The sequence below is a fragment of the Perca flavescens genome, chromosome 14 (genome assembly GCF_004354835.1).
Source record: "Perca flavescens isolate YP-PL-M2 chromosome 14, PFLA_1.0, whole genome shotgun sequence".
In the NCBI taxonomy this organism is placed as follows: Eukaryota; Metazoa; Chordata; class Actinopteri; order Perciformes; family Percidae; genus Perca; species Perca flavescens.
The window spans coordinates 24,082,338-24,107,694 of record NC_041344.1 but is presented as its reverse complement, the minus strand read 5'-3'; the positions used below and the strand labels follow the sequence as shown (position 1 = coordinate 24,107,694).

At 40.7% G+C, this 25,357-nt stretch overlaps 1 protein-coding gene across 2 annotated transcripts in view; it reads left to right on the top strand.

The window, feature by feature from the left end:
• Positions 1–25,357, top strand: part of fhod3a (formin homology 2 domain containing 3a) — a 67,535-nt gene that overhangs the window by 1,449 nt on the left and 40,729 nt on the right. For both annotated transcript variants that reach the window (XM_028597981.1, XM_028597982.1), the window contains exons 2-3: positions 4,753–4,862; positions 10,313–10,380. In XM_028597981.1, coding sequence (XP_028453782.1) covers positions 4,753–4,862; positions 10,313–10,380 — 178 coding nt within the window. The remainder of the gene's footprint in view (positions 1–4,752; positions 4,863–10,312; positions 10,381–25,357) is intronic.

Here is a 25,357-nt window from a genome sequence, read left to right as displayed (position 1 = left end):
GAGAAGGGAGTTCCACTGCTGGCACACACCACTGACAGCAAACCAGTGTTCAACAGCAGAGTGGTTTTCCAGACCAAATAGATCTTTTGCTGCCCCATCTTTAAAAGCCACAAAACAAATGAAAAATGTCCCACAGCACAGAAAAGCTCATGATTACAACCTATACACAGACAGATGGCACAGCCTGCGTCCGTGTTTGCAATTTAGTTCACATCAGTAGGGAGACTGTGCGCAATGGCAACTGGATATTTTGCTTGGATTATAGGGATGAAACGGAACTGTTGCAAATTTGCCCCGTCAGACTGTCCAGATCTAAAAGTCGGTGTTGAATGTTATTATATTATTGGAAAATGCCAAAGCTAGCAAGCGTTTGACAATTTCCTGAGTCATTTCTCAGTCTTTCTTTTGTTAAAGCAGCCTTTCCCTCTTTTTGTCTTAACCACTTGTGCTCTTCTCTGAGAAAAAGCCTACTGTATTATTATGTTGTGATGCTAGAACTCTGTGTATGGCTGGCTGCTGGGCTGCACGTAAAGTATAGGTCACTTGTCCCAGAATTCCTGCGGCCGGGGGCCTGGATCCCTGCGACACTTTGTTCTCCTCACTTTTGGGTGCCGTGGTTTTCCTGACCTCTTCCTCCAACTCCTCTTCCACCTCTCTGACCATGCACCAGTTTGTAGAGTCAAACACACACACACACACACACACACACACACACACACACACACACACACACACACACACACACACACACACACACACACACACACACACACACACACACACACACACACGCACACACGGTTAGGCTAAATTGCCAGGGCTAAATCAGTGCATTACTGGTTTGTTTGCATGGGATGTGTCATTCTATCCAAACTGCTAAACAAAGAAGTTGCTTTGGATTCTCACAGAATATATTATCACTTTTCAAAGTTGAACATTTGAATGTGAAAGTGTAAAGATTAGTGAGTAAAGCACGGACACAAGCAGCCCCTTCAAAATGATGCATGGATGTCCAGCTCAGTGCAGAAGCCTCAGCATCAGTGAAACAGCCACAGTTTTGCAAGGGGAAAAACTACCATTCCTCTCAAAACAACAAAGCCTAGACTTAACAGCTCAACTTGTATTTCATTACCAAAGGCTTCCCATTAAAGCACCATTGGGAGATTTAATAGCCGTGTAGAACACACCCTCCTCCCCCGCTCTTCAAAGAGCCTAATCCTCTGTGGCTCTGATTTTGACACAAAAAAAGTTCTTAAAAACTCATCGTTTAAGTTACGTAAGGGTATTGTTAAGTGTAGACCCACCGTGATTGCCAGCAGGCTTGGTGTTGTTTTAATGTGGAAGTAATTACTCCCCTACCCCCACGGTTTTGTTCTTTTTGCTTTGCTCTTCTGGGAGAATTTGATTAAATGAGTGTAAAGTATATACTAGCCACTAAGTGTTTCCCTGGCCCGTTCCCGGAGCCTTGAGTGTGAAGAGCCTGTGGTTCCTTCTGGAGCCACCTCTCTGCCGGCTCCGTCCAGCATGATGTGTTTTGTTATGATATTACTAATATTACCCAAGCGAAGTGTTTTAGGAAAGAGACACCCTTTGGAGTGGGGGGGAGCTGTTAACGTATTGTGTTACAGAGTGGTCCGGGGCTCACTTTTTCTTGCTCTCCAAGCAGTATTTGTATGATTGAGTAATGTGTGTAGATAAAGCGGAGCAGCAAAAGAAAGCAGCTGGAGGTGGGGCTCTGTCTTGGGGTGTGTGTTAGACAGAATGGGGGATTTTCAGAGAAATAAACAAAGCCTCATTCAAAGACCAGACATAACTGTAAATAAGTAAAACTGGAATATTGGAGAAAAAAAAATGCTGAATAATGCTAGCGGATTGGGCACAAGAAATGCTTTTGTCTTACTACTACATAAAAAGCGGGGCAGTGGGACAGGGCATGATTAACCCCCCCCAAGACTACAAAGATGGCGCTTAACATATTTGCAATAGAATGCTCATGTTTTTTTCTTAGTTCATATTTTTAGCCATGCTAGAAACCAAGCAGGCTCTGGGGATGGCAGAGTTGGTATGATAGTCCACTACTTTGGCCCAGACTAACTCAACTATTAGATGCATTGGCAAAACATTTTGGATTGACATTTGGCACACACATTCATGTCCTTGTTAGGATGTAGGCTACTGTACCAGCCTTGGTAATCCCTTACATTTTTTTATCCATCCATCAGCCCCAGCTGTACTTTAACTCTACGTTCAGACTGCAGGCAAATGTGGCTAAAAGTAAAGTGGGTAAAGGGTAAAGTGACCAGGTCAGACATCTTCAGAAGTAGTGTGTACACTTAAATCTTGCCCAGATCAGATTATTTCAAATCCGATTTAGACCACTTCCATAATGTGGAAGGTCAGATTTTTTTCAATGTGGCCGCAGTGTGAACAACCAAGGCGGATTTGATGCGACTTTTAGGTCAATCTACATCGACATTTGTGACTGTGAAGCTATTCACAACGCAGTCCCACCACTCCTGGCTTCGTCTCTGCATCCACAAAGACCTCTGTAGTGAATTTGCAGCCATAACCCCACAAAAGGCCAAAATAGCCAACTTGTCTCTCTTTCTCTTAATTCTTCTCCTCCTCAGTACCTGCTCATTAATGTTATGGCTGCCATTACACAACCATTTTGAAATTAAAGTAAAAATGCTTACTTCCTCCATGACCTCCATAACTTTATTGTAAAAGTCATTGTTATTGTTCTTTTGCTCATGCGGGTCAGTTAGAAACCGCAAACAGTTCCCACTGGAATCTGATATAGGCTACATTTTAAAAAAGGTAATGTGAACAGCCAAACAAAAAAATCGCATGTGAGCAAAAAAAATCTGAATTAAGCATTGAGACTTGCAGTGTGAACATGTTTAGTGCTAATTAAAAGTAAGATGTGAACTTGGTAAACATTACACCTGCTAAACATCAGCATGTTGTCACTGTGAGCATCCTGCCATTGTAAGATTAGAATTTAGCTTAGTAAAGGTAAACATCCACTCAAGGTCCACTTACTATCTTTTTATTTGTCATTCTCATCTTGCAAGACGCTTCCTTAAGTTTTCCCTATGTCGTCTATATTACAGTGGTCTACCTTGTGAAATATGGTTATGTTGACAGCATTTTATTTGGCTTTACTGACAGAATTTCAACCAGGGATGTGTGTAAGAACTGTGTGTTTTGCTTTGCGGATTAGCTATTTGGCACAGATGGATTAATGTTATTGTGGGGGGGGGGGGGAAACTGGAGCAGAACCCAGACTCACCTCATTTGCTTATGGTGCATAATTCCTTCTTCTAAGCTTGGAATTGCTTAGTGTAGTACTGCAAAGATCATTGCCATATGGATGACAGTCAGCTTCTCCTTTGCAACACTTTGGCCTTGACAGTAACCCCCCCCCCTTAACTCCCAGCCCCTGGATACACCCACCCTTGAGCTCCTGTGTGCATGCTGCCTCAGAGCAGAGTAAATATACCGAGGTTATATTTATGCTGTGAGTCCATCCGACAGTCCGTCTCTCTGTTTCCCAGTGAGAAGGAGGGACAGACAGAGAGCAGCAGCAGGTCTTGTGATTTGCGGTCTCTGCTGGTCAGGGAGTGTCGTCATGCAGCCCGCCCCAGACAGCCAGGGGGCGTATGGCAGCGCACCAGAGGCTCGGTTAGGCCTCCCGATGCTATGGAGGTGCTAAATGCTAACTCAACTCATGACTCTGATCTCATTCACCTATTCATACATCCGCAGCTTTAACAATCAGTTGCAAAGCTCATGGCTTATTGTAACAATAACGCCATGATGTATGTTACTTTTTACAAGTTGTTGCTGGGATGGCTGCTTGCACCTGCTATCAACTTGTGACTGTACCCATAAACATCAATGCCAGTGGTGTGCGGATATATTACTGTGCACCTGGTCTCAAACTCAGCAGGGTTTCTCATTACACAGCATAGCGGGTCAATTCTGACTAAGGCCGCTCTGCAGTGCTACCTTAGATCATGCCATCACAGATGACATAGGCGCAAGATTGCGCTGTTCTTGAGAAAAAAAACTGCCATGTGCGTAAATGTACGTGTGTAAATTAAGTATGTGGGGATGACTGTGATTGCTCTCTCCACAAACATACAGAGACTTAAATGTGCTGTAGCTTCAAATTGTACACAATTTAAACGATTTTTCTCACAGCTGGTATTTTTAATGCACTAAAAGTTTTCTTTTTTTCTGTTTCCCTCTGGTTTTGGTTTCATGTTCTGCAGCCTTTATTGCTACGTCTCTACTAGTTAATTCCCTTAACAGCTTTGTAATGCTGAAAGCAGAGCCACACCGCATATGGCTCTCCCACTTTTCATGGTTCACTATACACACTCATGTTGAAATCCTTGCCCCGTAAACTGACTTTATGTTACGTGCTCAAATTGTTTCAAAAGAGGGTGTGAAACACATGCAGAGACATACTGTACAGAGTGAGTATTTAAAAAATAGTGGGCCCGGAGACCAATGTCATTCCGGCGGGTGGTTTATGTACGTACATCACAGCATGGGAATTTCACATGCCACCCTGACGTTCCAAGTGCTCGATCATATTTTCCATTCCCAATTACAATTGTAAGTTGTCCCTTAGGGTATACTCAGTTTAACTCAGTTAAATCCAATCCAGTATCTTAGTTCAGGTCTATTTCATTCACAAAGACTTTTGTGTTCAAAATATTTTTTCATTCTTTTCCATAGCTTGATGACTGCACGCTGCAGCTCTCCCACAATGGCACCTATCTGGATCTGGAGTCCTCTCTGGCTGAGCAAAAGGACGAGCTGGAGGGCTTTCAGCAGGATGACACAGGGTGAGACTGATTCACATTTATACCCTGTGAAACATATCAAACTGATACACTAAAACTATGCACGCCCCCCCCAACACACACACACACACACACACACACACACACACAAACAAATCTTTTCAGAAGTTTCTCCATTCTTGTAAAATCGGAAGAATCTCAAGCTGCTGGATATGGATTTCTTGGAAGCACAAGTTCATGGAAAGTATGAAGTGTTCTGGAAAGCGGGACAGATGTGCCCTCCCTTCCACAGCTAGAGCTCTCTCACTGTTTTTTTTTTTATATATATATATATATATATATATATATATATATACACACACACAATAATTGATATTCAGATTTTCTTTGTGACAAAATGTTTTAGTTTACTCGTGTTTTAGTTTACTTACACAGCATTTTAACCTTTTTCATCTCCCGCCATGGTGGTGTCTCACTTTGGGAGAACAAGAGAAATGGAAAATGAAAATCTGCTGCTATGGCTCTGAATTTCGCCCAGAAAACTGTATAGCAGACGTGGTAAGCCACATAACGTTAAATCCTGACACACCTTGGCTTGTGTTCAATTGAGCTAGTAGATCATGGCCTAAACAATAGCTAAATATTTGGCCTTTTCTGTGTAAAATAGCACCTCAGTGTTGCTGTTGCCAGGTGTACCGTTATGATAATGATCAAATCTGTAGCTAGGATAATTAGCTCTTTGTAACAATTAAAAAAAATAAACTGCAATTGCAACAAGTCTTGACTGAGGAGTTATAATGTAAGTTACTGAAAATAAATGACCACATAATGTAGTAGCCTACGTATTTGTTTTGTTTAAAATGATGGTGTTAGTGTTACATAAAGTTAGTTATCTTCTTTAGTACTATTGCTAGCCACACAAATTCTAGCTAAAGTTAATGATAATTAGTTATCCTTAACGGCGTATTTTTTTCTGTATGCAATGTTAACGTTAAATTAGCAATTACAATTGGCGAACTAGGTTTAACATAGCTACGTTCTTATTATACATCCATGCATAGACATCCATGCATAGACGTTACTAGCATAACGTTAAAACCTAGCATAACCTTACATGTTTACAAGCTAGCTAACTGTTGTGTATGCTTAATACAGTGTTTTAACAATGAGCATGTTGCTTAATTAGCTAACGAGCTGTGTAAAAAACAGACAAACATATTCTACATTCAACTGTTAACGTTACAATAACATTATCAGTGGTTGTCACTACCTTTTATATATTGTCAATGCTCACTACCCGATGTAAGTCGAATGCAGATGTGAGTTGCACATGCTCAGATTTAAATGGTTTACGGCATAACGCCAAGGGATCCGGATCCGGCAAATGTTTTAGCTATCTATGATTGTTTGATTGCTAACGTTAGCTCAAAAACGCTATTCAAGTGACAGCCTTTGTTGTGTTTGATTGCTAACTTGTAGCCAGCAGTGAACATTCTTTGTTATGTAGGTCCATTTTTATTGTATTAACATTACAGAAGTCTCTCGTTAGCAGGTTCTTGTAGGCTGCTTCAGCCTCTAATCTAGAACTGACATCAGGGACCATGCCATGAAAATGTGATGCCTTATGCTAAATAATAAATTACTGCTATGTAATGTACCTATCTCATGTGGCTAACAGCAAAACAGATCTACGTGAAATCTGGTCATTGTCGCAAAGTGACGCATGCGCAACTCCCATCTGCACTCGACTCACTCGAGTAAATTCCTAGTAACGTTACAATGGCGCCAGGAGTAGTGGGAGGACCAAAATGATGTAGTCCGTGCCTTTTTTATGATTATTATCAACCTCTTGCAATAAAGAGGTATTTGCGGGGATAGGCTACAGGGATCGCGGATTAAAAAATAAAGTCGTACAAAGTGCCTTAAAGTGTCCAAGTAAATGTCCCAGTATCAAAACTAATGTTAAATACTGTGTGTTTAATGCTGTTATTGTGAAGGCTGAGTCACTTTAGATGCATTTCGTTCTCATATGTTAGCTCCTACATAAGTGAGAGAGCATTGCGATGTAGAGCTCTGAGAAATACAGTGAGATGGCAAATTTACAGTAAGTGTGTGTCTGTGTGTGTGTGTGTGTGTGTGTGTGTGTGTGTGTGTGTGTGTGTGTGTGTGTGTGTGTGTGTGTGTGTGTGTGTGTGTGTGTAGAGTTGTGGTAGGCTATGTCTGTTCTGAGGCTGGGGGCAGCATCATGATAAATGATAGCAGACGACAGAGCCAGATGTTATCTGTGTCTGTTTGTGTGGTTTCCATGTATACATACATTTTTTTGTCAAAGCATGTGTGTGTTTGTGTCTTTATTATGTGCCTGGTAAGCCATGTGGCAGTTGATTGACAGGTGTGTAAAGGTGTGTGTGTGTGTTTCTGAAGTGGTTTAGATCTTGGGGAACTGGTTGGGTTGGACAGGCCTGTCTGTCATCCAACCAAGGTCATACTGCACTGACAGTAGGAAATGAATCACACATTGGGTTGGGTTTGACCCTTTCTTGGCTATACATCACAAAGGTTGATGATGGATGCTTTGGACTAAGTCTGTTCTGTCCTCCCTCTGTCGAAAGAATACTATTTATATAGTGTCAAAAATTAGTAAACTGGTCATACTCAATATCTCAGCCTTACACTACACATTTACCTGTGCTTTAAAGTCAGGCAGTTAATGACAGCTGTTGTAAAATTTTAAAGGCATAGTGGTTGTGAATTTTGGGATTGACTAGCTGTGTCTATTCATCAGTTGTGATGGTACTGTGTTGTTTGTCATGTATTCATATGTACTATCTTTTCCCACTGCAGCTTCTCCAGTCTCACAGTAGTCATAAATATGTTGCCATAATATGCATGGCCATTCAGATCTGTTTGTCTGTATCACAGTATCATGGTATATTTTAATAGTATATAATTAGGGCTTATTTTTTTTCTTCTTTTTACTGACAAGCCTGAACTGTAAAACTGAAAATTGCCTTTCACTGAAGAATGTGTTATAACGAGTAGATTGGTGTAAAGTGATTTTCACCCAGAATTTATGTTCCCTACCATCAAAAATGTGTTGTGATTCCAGCTGCGGCAGGACACTGCTCACCACAAACAAGGTCCTCTGGTGACGAGGACAGCTCAAGAGTATGCTTTCACTAAAGGAAAGTGAATAGAAACATTGGGAGCAAACTGCTGTAGATTATGATGCAAAGTCAGGATGGCTGAAAGCCTATACATCTTCCGCCAAAGGCTAAAAACACATCTCTTCCAACTACACCTTGGATAAACAAAAAAATTCTTGAACCTGCACTTTCATATGTCTCTTTGTAGCTTTGCTTATTTAAAGCTAATGTACTTGCACTTGCTACTTGTTGTCTCGAGTTTGAACCTTCACAGTTGAAAGCACTTAATTGTAAGTCGCTACATGTAATGTAATGTAAAAAGTAAGCAAAGTCCCTCCAAGTCATTCAAGGTGTTTTTTGTATCATTTAAAATACTATAGTGAAATAGTGATTTGAAAAATCAAAATATAATGAATCCTATCTCTCTTTCACTAGCATTTTTAATCCTTCTCATCGTCTCAGTTAAATGATATAATTGAATTTTCTTTCACATTCCTCGCACTGTTCTCTGACTGGCCTGAACCCTCTCTCTCCCCAAGTCTCTGTCATTGTCACACTAGTCTATATCGACGTGTTCCACTTCCAGGGGATTGTTCAGGTGCCACCGGAAATTTTGCTAGATGTACCTCTTTTTCGTCCGGATGTCCGCCACCATCCGCTTTCTTTGTGTTGGAATTTTAAACAGCGGTCGAGGATTTATGACGACTATGGTTAACTGCTCCTCAGGGTAAATCCAGACAGCTAGCTAGTCTATCTGTCCAATCTGAGTTTTCTGTTGCACTACTAAAAACAACTTTTGAATGTACACACGTTCCACCAAAACAAGTTCCTTCCTGAGGCTATTTTGTAGAGGCACCATCATTGTGTCCGAGGCTTAGCACTGCCCTAGACCAGTGGTTCCCAACCAGGGGTCCGGGCACCCCCAGGGGGGGCGGCAAAGATCACAAGGGGGGCGCGAGTCTTTATATGGTTTGAGGTTGAGGTAAAAAAAATGTTAAACAAATTATGATAATACACTAGAATATCTAATGTATACAAAAGTCTTTATGAAAACTATATATTTTGTTGTATCCTCATTTTTCCTGCCGCCACGGCATCACTATTTTATGAATGAAACATGGCGGAGAAACAGTGCTGATAACTGCTCTGTATCAAAAAAGAAAGTAAGGCTCTATCTCGAGAGTTACCTCAACTTTGGTTTCGGGCGGGGGGGCTCAGCTTTTCTTAGACATGAGTAGGGGGGGGCTCAGCTTTTCTTAGACATGAGTAGGGGGGGCGCCAAGGAAAAAAGGTTGGGAACCACTGCCCTAGACGATTGTGATTGGTTTAAAGAAATGCCAATAAACCAGAGCCCGTTTTTCTCCCATCCCGGAATGCTGTGTGGACTAGCCAGACCCTCCTGTGCAGCGCTGTGGAGGTAGGTTTGGCAATGCTAGATTATTGTCACACAAAACATTATCAGACCGGTAGCCTATGGCAAGAAAAATGAATTTGCAAGAAAAACACAGTTCTATCAGCATCTCAGCAGATTGTGTTAACATTTTGCTCTGTTTCCGAGCAAAGCTGATAACGCAGCTTAACAAAAGGATAGGAGGCCTGCTGGTCTCTTGTTTGGGTGTGTGTTATCCTTGCTGCACGTTATGCATAACGGGTGTATTGCAGCGGTGTGTGTGTTAGCAGAGCAGTGCTTTCCCTGCTTGAATTGGATGCTATCAGCATGTTAGTGATGGAAGTCAGTGATTAGAACAACTAGGGCTACGAGAGAGAGTTTGAGTTGCTCTCAAAATACCATCATAATTTACCTTTATGTGTGCGTGGGATCATTATGTTTTCCCACTGGAAATATGCTGTGTATGAATGTGTGCTCAGATGGCACGGTGGTATGTGGAAGTGTGTGTTGTGTCTGCTCCTGCACTTTTCGCTGTCTGTCCTCAAGGCTCAGATGTGTATCAGGATAGGGGTACAGATCCAATGCAGGCTACTGTTTGTTTGCACTTTTCCCATCATGCCAACTGCCTCTGCATTGTAAAAAATGTCCATCATAACATGGCCTTGCCTCATATTTTGTCTTATGATCTAATTTTAATTTGCCTTAAAGCAGTAGCCAACTGAATGAGATAATTACCCTTCCTTTTCCAATGCCGTTTCACTTGTTGCAGTATATTCCTCTCTGGAATTAAGTGGGAATAACTCGTGAATAGGACAGATCACTCCACTAATGCCAAGAAAATTACACTTGATTCCAGAAGTTAATTAGGTTTGGCTTTGAGTCAAATTATTGTGCAGAAACAAGACAACATGCTTAGTTGCTTTCATAAAGATATTTTTTGCTTCTTTTGTTGTCAGGTCCAGAGGGAAGAAGCACGGTATTATTCTGCGGACCCAGCTGACCGTCCGAGTACACGCTTGCATCGGTGAGTGCTGTGTGACATGTTTATGTATGTGTTTAAACATAAGTTTCTCCCTGGACACACACATGCCCCGTCAGACACATCAGCAAGCCCAAGAACACGTTGTACTACACGCTTAGATGGCTGTCAAGGGGTTTACACATGGTTCATGCTGGGCTGAGACCTGAGACCTCCCACTCAGAGGCCCGTTTTTACGGTATGGGAAATTTCACCAAGTTCAACGTGGTATTGTGATCATGTCAGTAAGCTTCTACATGGTTTAGAGAGAGAAAAGCGAATGGAAGCTTTTTATGTCTATGTGGCTGTAAGTGTAAGCTCAGTTTTTTCCCTTCTGGGGCTAGTGAAGTTTTCACAGTGGGATGTTCTTAACTCCTCCCAGTTTGTAATGGTGAAGAGGAGGAGGGAGGAAGAGACAGAGGGAGGTGTGAGTAACATTGAAAGTTATAGGGTGCTTGAAGAAAAAGATAGCAGTACGAAAGGGACAATAGGTTATGATAAGAGTAGGAATAAAGAAACAGTAGGGAGGGAGGGAACAATTGGAGATGTTGAGAGGGTGACACGCTGTCAAACAACACAGAGCCAAACACATCCTCTTTTTTTAGTTTGGTACTATAGATACTTGACCTTTTCATTTTGTACTACCATCACAGGTCAAAATTGCAGTTTGTCCAATAGTTTGGTTTTGACCAAATACCTGCAAAAGTAATGACATTACCATCAGTCTTAGCTTTTATTTTGCATTTAGTGCTAATTAGCAAATGTTAGTATGCGAACATGCTAAACTAAGATAGTGAACATCATTATTTCAAAGCTGTGCCTACTGTGCCTACGTACAGCCTCACATAGATTCTGTGGACTCTTAGTATTGTACTGTAATGTACAGAAAATTGTACATTTAACCTTTATCTATCACAGTTGCCAGAACTGGCTACTTATAATTTAAAATGATTCGTAACTTAGCCTTACAGCTGCGACTAGATTTTATTTTCTCAATCTGACATTTCTTGCCAACTGGCTTATTATATAATGTACAGTCTATTTTAATGATCTAGAAGAAATAATTTACAGAAAACACATGGATGATTTTAGTGTCTGTTTTCTCTTTACTTTAACATAAGTTGGCCAACAGCCCATTCATATAACAATTGATGTATTCCTTTTTCTATCTGCAACTCACTCTCTTTATATCACCCCGCACTTTGTCTGTGCCCGCTCCTTTCCTCCATAACTTGTCTGCATGGTCAACATTCTCCATGCCAGTGATGGCAGTGCTAATTCTGGATCCTAGAATCAGTGTCCCGGATTGGTTGAGAACGAGGCGAGGTGAAAGGTCACTAGGTGTGGGACTAGTAATTACATTTTCACAGTGCAGTAATACAATGGAGAAGAATAGAGTTAATAAGAAAAAAACAGTTGATTCTAAACTATATATTGTATTATCGTACAAGTCACTTTTAATTTTGCAACATGCTGTAAATAGCAGTTCACATTTACCCAATCTTAGGGCCATGAACCCCGAAGCTTGCTCCATATTACCCTCCTTTAGTAGATTACTGTGGACATATGGTTTCTGTCTTCTTTAGAATGAGGGCTCTCTTTAGTCCCACAGACAAGCTCTGCTGTTACTGGGATGAGATAACCTGACCCGAGTCTGCAGCCACCTGCTGCAAACATACAGTACATATATATATATATATATATATATATATATATATATATATACATGTTTGCACAAAAACAAGCATAGCTGGGCTATATTTGCTTGTCTTGGCATAATTAGAAAAAGAACTTATAAGAACAGACTCTTTATTTTTACAGACCGACTTTTTATTGGAGAATAAGGCTGCCTTATCACCATGTAAGATGCATTTCCTTTTGAAGAGCATAAGTGAAACTTGAATTTTGCCCATTCAGCATGGCACATGCTTTGTTGCACAAAGCAGCAACCAGATCCTGATTGGAGTTTGTAATGCAGAGTGTCACTGTGTATTTCTGCTTACAAAACCTAAAATCATATAGCGTCAGTGAGTCGGAGCGACCCATTCACTTTAGAGATGTACTGACCATTTTCTACTCCTCTCAGCATTGCTTCAATGAGTCGGTTCAGCTATCTACTCATCTGCCAGTTTTTAACGCTCTCTAATCCTTCCGGATCCTTGACCTTCAAATCGCCTGAGTAGTGGGCTAGTGGTCAGCATACTATCCGCTAAATGAAAAGTCTGTCACAATCAAGAATACAAATTGCTTGTGGAATCAAGTATCTGTGACTTACAATTAGTTGGTCAGTATACAGGTAGTAGGATTGCATGTCATGACCGTGCCACATGCATGATAATTATTTGGTTTATGTGATTGAAATTTGGGAAAGGTTCAATTCTTTACACATTTTCCTACAGTAATCTTCCTACAGATTTTCCGACAGTAATCTTGCTGTATTTATCAGCTTCCAGGTTTGATCAACAAGCATCAGGATTTGATTGTATTAAGGTCAACTGTTAGGGAGATCTTAGGGTCTGCAAACTTCTTCAGTCGTTCACTGATCTTCTTTTAGGGCCACAAGGTTGAAAAAAACGAGTGTAGCTATGAGAAACACAGCTCTCCTTGGCATTTTCTTGGCATCGCTGCTAACGGAAAGATCAAATTACATTCAGGCTTGCCATCTTGGGATTAAGGATGTTCGGTGATGTGTGTATGTGTGAGTGAGGGTTTGATAATGTGTGTGAGTTAATGAGTTTTTCTGTTGTATACGAAAAGGAGAACACATTGGCATGGCCAGCATAGCAGTGACTTTGTCTGCTGTTGTAAGCACAACTCTGCAGGCAGTGTGTCTGCACTGGAGAGGCCTTCGTGGCACTTTAATGATCCAGCTCTGCTCAGTACTCACTGCATTTGGGGGCACTGATTGGGGTCAATTTAACAGCAATGTATCAGGTTTTTTTTATGCAGGGCAGGTGTCCTGAGTGAACAAGGTTTATCCTAAGCCTCCTCATTTTGCCCATCGACTTTACAACATCTCTCTTTCTTTTGTTCTTTAGCCCCTCAATATCTACTTGTGTGCCCAGTTTCCATATATTCCTTCCCCTTCTCATAGTTGATCCTGTGGTCTGCAGTCCCGTCAGAGTGCCAGTCAGAAGCCCTTGTTTAAGGGTTAATTTTAGCCGGCTCCGTCGCAGCAGAGCTGTTGTAGGGCGTAGCTGACGGGTGGAGAGAGGTGGTTCAGGGGTGGGGGTGAAGTGAAGGTTGTTATCTTTAGAAAGTGTTGACAGCGCAGAAACATGCGAGGAAGGCAACACAGTGCCAAACCACTACTCACTTAATGTGAGAGTTACAGGAAGCGAGAGGGGCAAACAAGGGTTGATTGTGGAAGATAGAGGATAATTGGAAGGAATAATATCGACAGGTAGTACGAGACTAGAAGTCTACAGCCCTGCTAGCAGCATCAGTGCTCATTACATCCCACAATATGAGAGCGTCAAACCAGTTATCTATTAGGAATGTGAGTTTGTTAAGTGTTAATATGTGGCTATGTATGCATCTTTCTTACTATTGTAAAAGAGCAGGCAAACAAAGGGATCATCCTCTTGGGAGCATAAATGTGCTCGGTACATTTCATGGCAATAATGCAGTTTAATAATGCAATATATTTTGTGTCGTTGAAAATTTTTCCTTGTCAGTGTCTCCAGAGGAAAAGTCAATGGGTCAACTAAAACATGATTCATCATCTGGGGACCATAACAATACAATAAATACCCAGACAGATACTAGATTTCTGAATACCGATATTGAGAGTTTAAAGGTCCAGTGTGTAATGTGTTTAGTTGTTAATTATCAAAATCTGTGTTGCCCGTTCACAGACTTGTCCTTTTTCATGACTATTTACCTCCACCATCAATTCCAAGTATTCCTTTTGGCTTGAAATTGGACATTTGCATTCGCATGAACTGGGGTAGACGCTTCATATTCATGTGCCATCTTGAAATACGTTAGCCAGTAAGGGACATACAGGACATACTGCTCCTTTGCGCCTTTCGCGTTTTCGCTGTCACATGATAAACTCATAGGTGCTGCTAATGCTGCTAATGGGTATCATAGCTTCCCGGCCCCCCGGCAAGTTTGAAGAAGCAAACATGGAGGACCACACGTATTCAAAATCCAAATTTCAGGAACAGGAGTCTTCTTCATCGCCCAGAAAAAGAAAAAGGATATTGAAAAGAGCAAGAGACCGGCTTTTTGAAGTGTGAAGGCTGCCGTAGCTGTAATATGTACGTTGAACTGCGTGGCGCGAGTTGATTGTGATATATGATCTCAATGCTAGATGGGAGAAATTCCCACACATTGGACCTTTAAATAAAATCCGATGACAATCTCTTTGATTTATAATTTTTTCCAACATACTATTATATACAGACATTATTATAAGGATCCCTTAAATTTGTTTGATAAAGAATTATTACAGCTTTGTACGTCTGTACGTTCAGGACATTTAAGAAATAAACTTGTCATAGCTCTCAATGTATTGGAGTCACACTTATATATTCAATATATCAGCCTGGCTGATTGATGTAGCTCCAGATAATATACACGACACATTTCACAGATATGCAGTCATTCGTTCTTGAAATGTGAGTGACACTAGATAATAAAAAGTTAGTCGGGTCACAAAAAATGTTAGCAAACTGATGCCTATAGGCACATTAATAAATGTAAGTCCAAAGTTAGCAAAACATTTAGGATTAATGATAAAACCATGTATAAAGCTGCACTGGCAATCTGTAATTTTCTCATTTGTACACTGTTAAACTGAGCATTACAGAATCCCAAAGCTTTTGTTTCCCATGTGGCCTCATTTCCCAGCCTCTCCTGAAGTGAAAGGCTATGCAGTAATTAAATACAGTTTAAGTGATCAAATATAGAGAGGCTATGCTATCTGACAGGTAAAGCTCCCTGTAATGAGTTGTACAGCAGGTGAAACAAAAGAGCCGCAGTGCAGAACAAAAGACCTTGCATGTGTTTTGGAGCCTGTTCAATCCCTTGGCACTTCCCTCTGGAATTTAGCCCTTTTTAAAAAGAAAATTAAAAAAAATACATGGCTTCTCTACTGCTGGATTTCTGCGACCCAATTATCTGTCTCTAATCACCCCCCATTGTAAAAGAGAGGAGGGGGCCAGAGGTTGAGGTGGAGTGAAGGTTGACTTTCTTTGATTTTCTCTGGTCGGGCTGTTACATAAAGAATCAGCAACTCGACGAAAGAGTCTAAGATTGTGTTGCCCTTGTCTTCTTATTGTCTAACTTCCAGTAGTATGTTTTTATCCTCCTTTGATTGGATGAAAAAGTAATACTAGACCATTATACAAAAACAAATGTTTATAGTAACTGTATTTATGCACTGTAAAGCAATATTTTGAGGATTTGATGGTATCAGTGAGAGTTACACAAATCCATATCACTGTAAATATAAGCTTACTGACATGGTGGTCTCTAGTGAAAAAACAATAGTCACTACTCAGTGTTGCTCCAGTCACAGGGGGTGCAGTGGTAGTGACAGCAGTGTGCCTGTGAGATGCTGCAGAAAGAGATGGCTACAGCTGGTTCTAACAGTGATTTACTGTGTTGGTGTCCCCCCCGCTGTGGGAGATAAGGCCTGGTAATGGCATGGTGTGACAGGGAGATAATACTTGGTGATGGCTGGGTAAGCTGGGAGGGGGCAGTAGTACATCTGTGGCTGTGCAGTTGTAAAACTCCAGACACATAATATGGTTTTCCTGACACGCTGACCCTCTAATATCTGTGCTGACCTTTGCCAACATGCTCTAACTACTTTTCAATCTGGCATCATCATGGCATCATCCTCTGTTAATCTACTTTTCTCTACATTGTCCATTTGTCTCCAATTCTGCTCCACGTCTCCAAACTAAGTTTCATTCAAACACAGTCACCACTTCTGTTGTTTAACCCCTGCAACCTCTTTCTTTTCCTGGCATGCCCGCTCTGATCTCTAAATCTATATTTACTCTGTTCAGCTTCACATACTGTTCGTGACTCTTTGTGCTCATAGACACCTGTGGTTTGGCTCAAGAAATTGTGCCGTATTATCTCTCTGTGTGCACATGTTTGAGTCAATAAGGATCCCTTAATCTGTTTTATCTGTGCACAGCCATGCTATCTTCCATGCAAATGTGTGTTTATGTGTCTGTATTTTGTTTTCACTATCTCATCATTAACTGAAATCGGCAGTTGTGCATTCAGAATACAGGACGCCCCGCTCTCTTTTCATCTGTGTTTCACAGAGAGAAAGAAGGAATGAAAAAAAAAAAACACTCAAATAGTTTCCCCTCTACCCTCACCAGCAGCTGAGACCCGGAGGAGCAACTGAGAGCATTGCGCCCACATGAGTCATGCCTTAGTTACTGCTGTGGGAGATGGAGAGATGGACTGATGAGACATTAGGGATGGAGGTGTAGAGCAGTGGAAGTGGTGGAATAACTTAACAGCAGTAGCTGCTGTAGAAAAGCCTGTAGCTGTTCTCCATTCCTACTGCACTAGCACTGTTGAAATGGTCTCTAACTGTAAATAACTTTCCCGCTTGCTTTCTTACAGTGTAGTAGTAGATCAGGTCAGAGAAGAGGACCCCGGTCTAAACAAAGTTTAATGTTCTCTGTTGCAGTATGCCGAATGCAGATAGAAATAACAACTGTGCATATTGCACTGCTTTCCCTCAGCTGTCAAGCTTAGCAATTATGTATTTTTGGAGTGAAACTACAATGTGATTATTTATGGATTCTATGGTTTTTGCTGTGTAATCCAGTTGTGTGTTGCAGCTGTGTGTCTATTGTCACCGTGATCAGTTGCTGCGGTGTGGTGGATCCTGTGTGTTACAGTGTTGTGCTCTCTGTGGATGTGGCGGGGTTTTCCCTGGGCTCCAGTTATGCTGACAAACATGAGCAGCCCAACAACAGCCCATTATTGCTCATGTTTGTCAGCATAACTAGAGCAGTGGCACAACACATTGCTGTTTGGGATTTGCTCTCCCAACAGTGCATCAGTGCTCTTACTGGAAGAAAGTTTGAAATATATCATGACGTGTGTGTGTGTGTGTGTGTGTGTGTGTGTGTGTGTGTGTGTGTGTGTGTGTGTGTGTGTGTGTGTGTGTGTGTGTGTGTGTGTGTGTGTGTGTGTGAGGGCAGTTTTAGGGTTAAGACTTGGTTTTCGGATTAGGGTTAGAATTAGGTTATGGTTAGGGTGAGGGTATGGGTTAGGGTCAGGCATTTAGTTGTGATGGTTAAGGTTAGGGTAAGGGGCTAGGGAATGCATTATGTCAATGATGGGTCCCCACAAAGATAGTGAGACGCACTTGTGTGTGTGTGTGTGTGTGTGCGTGTGTGTGCGTGTGTGTGCCTGTGGGTCACTCACTTAGGTACAGTATAGGCTCATCTGTGTGTTTGGCTGTGTGTGCGTCTGAGTGTTGTGTCTGGGCTTGTTCATATATGCAACTGAGTGTGCCTGCACAAACCTCTGGCTGGTCTGTTTTAATCATTTTGAAACTATTACATAATGCAATAAAACATTACAATTACCACAAGCTAAACATCCAGAACACACACTGGAGAATCTGCGGGCTTGGCATCTTATCCAGCCGTGGGGTTTTAGAGATGATGGGTTTAGGGGATGTGTGGAGAGAGACGGGAGAGGGATGATTTCCAGGGAAATGTTAAAACACTTAGGGAAGGAAACACAAGGGAAAAACAACGCAAGGAGGAAATGCACCTGCCAGACAGCAGCAGCAGCAGTTGGCCAGCAGCTCCACAAGTTATTTCATAGCTGTGTGGACCGCCAACTTACAGGTGAGGAGAGTAAAGGAAGAGAGAAAACGTTGCCATGGTGGTACAATTCTGCTGTTTTCTATTAAGTTTAACACACACTGTGGTTCTTCTATATTATGTGCTTCTATTTTGGGGTTCCAGACCAGAAAGGTTAGGGAATATTGCTTTGGCACTTTAATTTAGAGAATAACTTGGCTGGACTGACGAGGAGTTAACTTTTCTCCTAACCCCAGTACTTTTTTTAAAGAAATGAAAATCGTAAGCCATAACCAGTGCAAATCATGCTCTAGTATAAGTCCAACCTAAATAAATGCTTTCTGTAGTTTTATACAGTGAATCTCAGTCTAGTTTATCTGGGAGGTTAATTTCCGAATTGATGCAGAGGTTAGGAAAGAGGCTTGTGTAACCCCGGTTACAGAACCTTATAAAATAGATCTAAACTAAAACTAAATTATTTGAAAGTTAATGTGTTGGGAGTATGTTATTTTAAAATATATATGTGATTAGATTAATATTCTTTGTCAACCATACTGACATAATTAATATCTAACAAAGGGTTTAAACAATCCCTTATAGTTAACCCCTCCCCCATTCAGTGGATCAGTCCAAGTGAGCAGGAAGAGGAAATGCTTTTTTTTTGTTTCAGCCAAAGTAGCATTTGAGATACGGAGCAGAGGATAGATGGTCAAATTAAACCAATACCTGTAGTGGTTACAATCCTGCTGCTAGTTGCCAAAAGAAAATTATTGGTGAGTTGAGTATGAAGCTTGTTGAATTAATGTAAAATCTGGATTAAATATTAGCATTAGCGACTGCGCTAGCGCGCTAGCGGTGCTAACCATGCTAACGGTGCTAGCAAACGCTAACCATGCTAGTGGTTGCTAGAATTTGTCATGTTTGTAGTCTGCTGTAGCACGGTAATGCAACTTTTAAGCAATGATGTTCTATGTGAGTTAGTGTTAAAATGTTTTATTGACCATGCTGTGATAAGACTTATCTCTTGCTAGTTTAGTTAGTTGAATCTAACCTATGTAACAGTTGTGTATGTAATTGCTACAGAGATGCCCTATTCATTTTCAATGAGAAATGAAAACATGACAAGTTGTTAAGGGAGTGACCATTTTATTTTTGACAGATTACAGTCGAATGAAACAATGTGTTAATAATTCAAAGATAGAAAAGCATTATCAACAGTGCTGTAGTGGCTCTAAGAAGTATGTTTGAACTATATAGTAATACTTTCTTTTTTTTTTTTTGGCTTTGTGGATACAAGGCCAGGTCTTCGTCATCATCATCATCATCGTCATCATCTTCATCGGTTCTTCGCTTTTTTTTTTGTCGGCTATCCCTTACGTCCTTACTTCGTCCTGGGTGTCCTCAGCGGTGGTGGGGATTTTACGAGACGAGACATTGGAGTCTTCAGCCCAGCCTGCTCTGTTATAGAGAATTGTCTGGTCCTGGAGTGGCGAGCCAACCCTATGAGCCTTCAAACGAGGAGATATTGAAATAGAGGGAGAAAAGTGGTAGGACAGTTACATTTCGCTTGCCCCACAACAAGTTTGAAGAAAACAGACATTGTTACGTTACACTTTAATGCTCAAAGAATACAACACCGCAATGGATGGATTCTCCCAGTAACTCACTAAACTGAACTTTTTGGTCATTTTCCTTATTAATACTATAGTGATTGATTTGTCATTGAGGTTATAGTTCTAGACTGTGTTCAGTTATATCATCACTCTGACGGTTACAGGAAAAGCACAGGTTCATGTGATTGGTGACCTTGAGGTTCATGTGATTCATTTTCATGTTTATATATATATGGTAGTTTATTGATATTTGATTTGGGTTATACAAAGAAAAGTGTACCAAAATATTTAGAGAATCCGCTTGTGTGGTTAGAGGCACTATAAAATAGGAGCTTAAACATTAATATAGATGAATACAAATTAATGAGTGCCTGACTAATAATATGGAGCTAGCATAGCATTAGGCTACATCTTGAATCTATATAGGGATATTGAACCAACTAAGTACTCACTTGACAAGTGGATTCTTAACCAGATTTAATGAAATTTAACAGAAAAAGTAAAAGGGTGTTTATGGTGGTTCTGTGTATAATGTGATGTTGCACCTGTGATATTTTGAGAAGAATACTGTTCTAAAAAGAAAATATACACAAGAAAACCGGTTGAATGAGAGAGAATTAAAGTTTATTTCCTTACCTCTTCAAACGTACCTATTGAGTTGTGTCTTTCCTCACTCTTGCTGCCGATACCCATTTCTCCCGAGCAATCTAGATCTTCTGAGATGCTGGTCCACATTGAGTGTTATTCCTCCATCACATATTAGGGAGGCTATTCAGGTATTACTTCTGGTTGTTACACTAGGCTTAGGAAACAATTTTGCAGCCCACTTTGTAGTTACACATACTCTTATATTATACTGTATCATACCCACACACACACACACACACACACACACACACACACACACACATACTGAGTTAAGGGGCCTTTTATTTGATACGCCCTCTTCTCTGTCTGTAACAGTACCAGAACTCCCTCATACAGTAGCTTTTGTCATATCTCATCATGCCTTCTGTATTAGGATCACACAGAAATAAACGTATGCACACACACACACAGACACACACACTAGCAAGTGAGGAGTATAATAACAGGCCAGTGTGTTATGAATCAGAGCACAATTTCACTCCGCTAATCCACTCAGCAAGCAGCACATATCCTCCAATGTCTTCCATGTTTACTCTCGCCGTGGCTGCTGTTAGTCTTACTCTGGTTTCTCCGTCTGTTTCTACTGTGTTTGCCTTTCTCTCTGTCTTTTCTCTCTTTTATGTCTGTCTTCCTCTGTCTTCTTTGTCAGGCTCCCTTTTCCTGTATTCTTAATCCAGCTAATTTATTCAGATGACTGACCATCAAAAACATTGCCAAAGTACATTTTCAAAGCCAATAAAAGAGCAGTTTAGACACTTAAACTACCTTTAAATGATCATCATTATCAGCATTATTACATTGTAGTAATACATAATCATCAGTGCTCATTGTACTTCCAAAATTGAGAACTACTATAGCTACACAAAACTCTCTGCTTGTCTGACGTTTTTCCAGTCTTATTTCTGTCATTGCACATGCCCAGTGAATCCAATCAATTAACAATGACATCAGCAGCAAGCGTGAGAAGAGAGAGAGAGAGAGAGAGAGAGAAAAAATGAGAGAAAACACTGGATGCTTGTTTCACACGTGCACAATTGTTTGTGGGATTGAACACAACAATATTTCCCACATTCAGCTTTTGTGTCTGGCTGCACGCTGCAGAGAATCAGGTCACACTTTATAACAATGCATTATCACAGATAAAATGCAATTAAAGAGCAACTCCTTCACATAACAAAAGTTGGACAGGCGTTGAATGAAAGGAATTTCAAAGTGTTAAACCAAATCTATATACAAAGATTTTGATCATTCCAAAGTTTGGCAGCTTTTTTCTTTTGCAGTTAAAGAACAGTTTGACATTTTGCTCACTATTTAACTCATATTTCCAATAGCAAGCAGTTATTTTGTGGAGCCAATGATTGGTGGTTTTAGCGGAAACTTCAGGAAATATAATGTGTTCTATAGTGAGCTGTAGAGGTGCTAGTAGGTGCTTTTAGCTACCTTTAGACGGAGCCAGGTTAGCCCGTTCCCTCTGTTTACAGTCTTTATGCTAAGCTAAGCTAACCAGCTGCTTACTGTAGCTCCACATTAGTGAGTAGTGTGGTAAGAGAGCAAATATGCTTAATATAAGGATGTTAAAAGAAATGCCACCAACAGGACATTGTTTTGGGAACAGAAATCTACAGTATTTATGGGAAACCAAACCACCCAGTATTTTTGCTAGGAAGGATATAGTGAAAAGGTTTGCTAGCTAAAACTAGCATTACAATAATACTGCGACAGAGACTCTGCAATCATTTCCACCATAGTCGTATTTGTTTATAATTTTTATTCAGACTTTCATTAGCTATATGAAGCTTTTGGCCTGTTTTCCAACAGTTACATTGTGTAGAATTGATTTCCAGAAAGGATACAAGAAAATAGGAAAGAACTGCAAGCCATTTTTTAACTCATACAGTGTAATATTGTACAATATCTTAACATATTAATGTGAGTATGTAATGAGTCGTCACTGACTGTCCTTTTGGATACAGTGTAGTAAGTAAAGTAGTCTATGTGTGTGAATATAGAGCAGTACTGTAGCTGCCTGTCATCAACGGTAACACAGGGCCTGTAAGAAAAGCTGGGTATATTTGTTGTTTGTGTTGTGGCTAACTATTCCTGTAGGTGTGTGTTCGTGGACTAATTCAGAGGTGCCAGGGGCATATGAGGGGCACAGGGCACGTTCTGGTCTTGGATTATGTTGACTCGGGACATGCTGTGTTCGTGTGTATTTTTATGTGTTTGCATGTGTTTATGTGGCAGTATGTTTTCTTCCTGAAGACACCTGCGTCTGAGCTTCTCTCACAGCTGATGTCCTTCATCAGACGTTTAACTGTGAGTGTTTGTGTCTATATATGATAGTTTGTATGTAGGTATGCTGTACGTACTGTATAGCAGTGTGTTAACTATAAAATATAGCAGCCCTTTCATTCCACAGCGTTAGATTTAGGATAATCATATAAAAGTTTGTTTTCATGTACTTCCAATTGTTTCCATTCACAGTACGTTTGCATTTTAGGCCTCTGTTGTTGTACTGTATCTGCCTGAGCACGTGGGCTCATGCTTGTGAAGGTATGTGTGTGCCATTTCTGAGCCTAGTGTAATCTTTGTCTAGATCCGTCGCCACTCTTTAAATCTCGTGAATCCTACAGTGAAACCTTGGAGGTCTCACTCTCTTTTTCTCTCACTCTCTCACACAAACGCACGCACGCACGTGTGCACACACACACACGCACACAGACACAGACACACACACACACACACACACACACACACACACACACACACACACACACACACACACTGAGCTCATGAGGCCTCTATCGTCATATGTACCATCAGCAGCCTTCAGTACTCGTAGTGTAGGCCAAGACCAACAGACCAAAAATAACTACGTTACCCTTAGCAGTCTGGCCTTCGCTGCCTGCCAGCCTTTCTTTTTCACTTCACTTGAAATGAGACTGAAATCATGCATTATTGTCCAAACTACAGTTTATGTGATTATGACAGATTGATGGAGTATTTTTTCTTTTAACTACAGATTAATGGACATGCCACTTCACACATATGTGCACACAAGAAGAAAATACCACCCAACTGCACTTTGGACATGGGTACCGATACGAAGTGCAAACCCTTACTGAGAAATATAAAAAGTGTAATATTAAGATGTCATTTAATTGCATTGCATTGCATGAGTTGTTCTAAAACAAGTGAAAACGAATCTGCCAGAGGTGTGAAATTCCTTGTTTGAAACAAACGTTTATTAGTTGTTCTCGACACAGGCGAAACTGCATTTGAAATAAATGGAATTGTATCATCCAGTTGTTAATTTCTTTTCTTGACTGAATACAGGGCTACAGGGCAGCACACACGCTGTACACTGCATGACCTGAACAAAGATTGAACCCAGTCTCTAGGCTTGTTACAGTATGTTAGATACCCAACCCCCCTATATTTAGCATGATATACTAGCACAGAGAGGGAAAGACTTCCTGGGATTAAATGCAGCTCTCCAGCATGCCATTACACCTCATGCTCCTCTCACTTCTTTATTTTAGATCCCACTGAAGACCTACTCTGAAAGCCAACCGACTGATTGGCCCAGACAGCCGTGCGGAGGCTTTTTTAGAGGGGTGCAATGAAATCCTCCAGAAACACGAGTCAGCAGTTATAACTGGGCTTAAATGCAGGACCACCAGCTGTGACCCGCCCCTCACTTGCCTGACCCATAGACAGTCGTACCATCCCGAAAAATATTACCCTTCGTTGACCTCAGTGCATGCTTATGTGTAAATGTACTGTGACCCCAAAAAAGATGTGTTGCACTGAAATAATTCCCTCTGATCAGGTTACCGTATACAGTATACTGTGGTTGGATAGGTTGCACCTCTCTATCTGTATGTTGGTGATTGTGTTGGGGTTTGCCTCTTTGCCAGCATTTATTTATTTTGTACTGTCACTCTTTAGCATTTATATTAAATTCTGTATTTGTTTAATTTATACATTTTAAACAATCTTACATGAATGATGCTCAACATTTAAGCTATGGCTGGAAAAAGGATTAGAAAAGGGATATAATAAAGAAAACCGTTCTATTGGAGCTCTTATGCTTTAGGACAACATGAATGTAGCTTAATATGTAACGTCAAGTTGCTGATACCCCAACTTCCTCTGCAAAAATACACAGAATTAGTTTTTTCTAGTTTCACTTTGTATTTGGAGCCAGCATCTAGTGGGCATGAGAGGAGCTGCATCATAGGATTCTTTTGCAATGGCTTCAACAGTCTACTTTATTATTCCTTTCTATAATTAATTCATTTATACATTTTAATTTAGCCAGTTGCATTTTTATTTAAACCTGCAATAACACATTTTTTCGACCACTTGAGAGCTATGGAAACAAGCTATAAACGCATTATTGACAAACATATCATCCCGAGGGAAATGCAGTGTCTGGCTTTAGCTGCCAAATTGTCCACTGTATCTATTAACTAGTTGCTAGTCTATATCCTTGACTTTTTCGGATTCGGATTTCACTCATTTAGGCCGGATATCCGTTGCCTTGGGCTTCCTTTGTGTTGGCATTATAAACTTTTTTCTCTTGTCAGCTTGCAGAATCTCACCTTCACACCAGGTTTTTAACCAGGTTGACTTTTAAGAAACATCTGCTGAGCTGGCTGCCTATTGTTAAATCTGAGGATTAACTAGAGTAGAATTACTGTTGATGCCCTTTGCTGAGGCCAACTAAACACAATTAGACTTCAGTCAATTGGGGACTCTGGGCTTTCGCATTTGATGCGTTGCAGGGCAACAAAGTAGAGTGCGTTTTTTTTCTAGTATTGCTGTGGATTAGGCCTAGTGTAGCCTGAGCTGGCCTGTGTGTTTTTCTGTTTGTAAATGTGTAGCTGGTGCAGTAAATGTTGAGGGATTAGTCAAAGC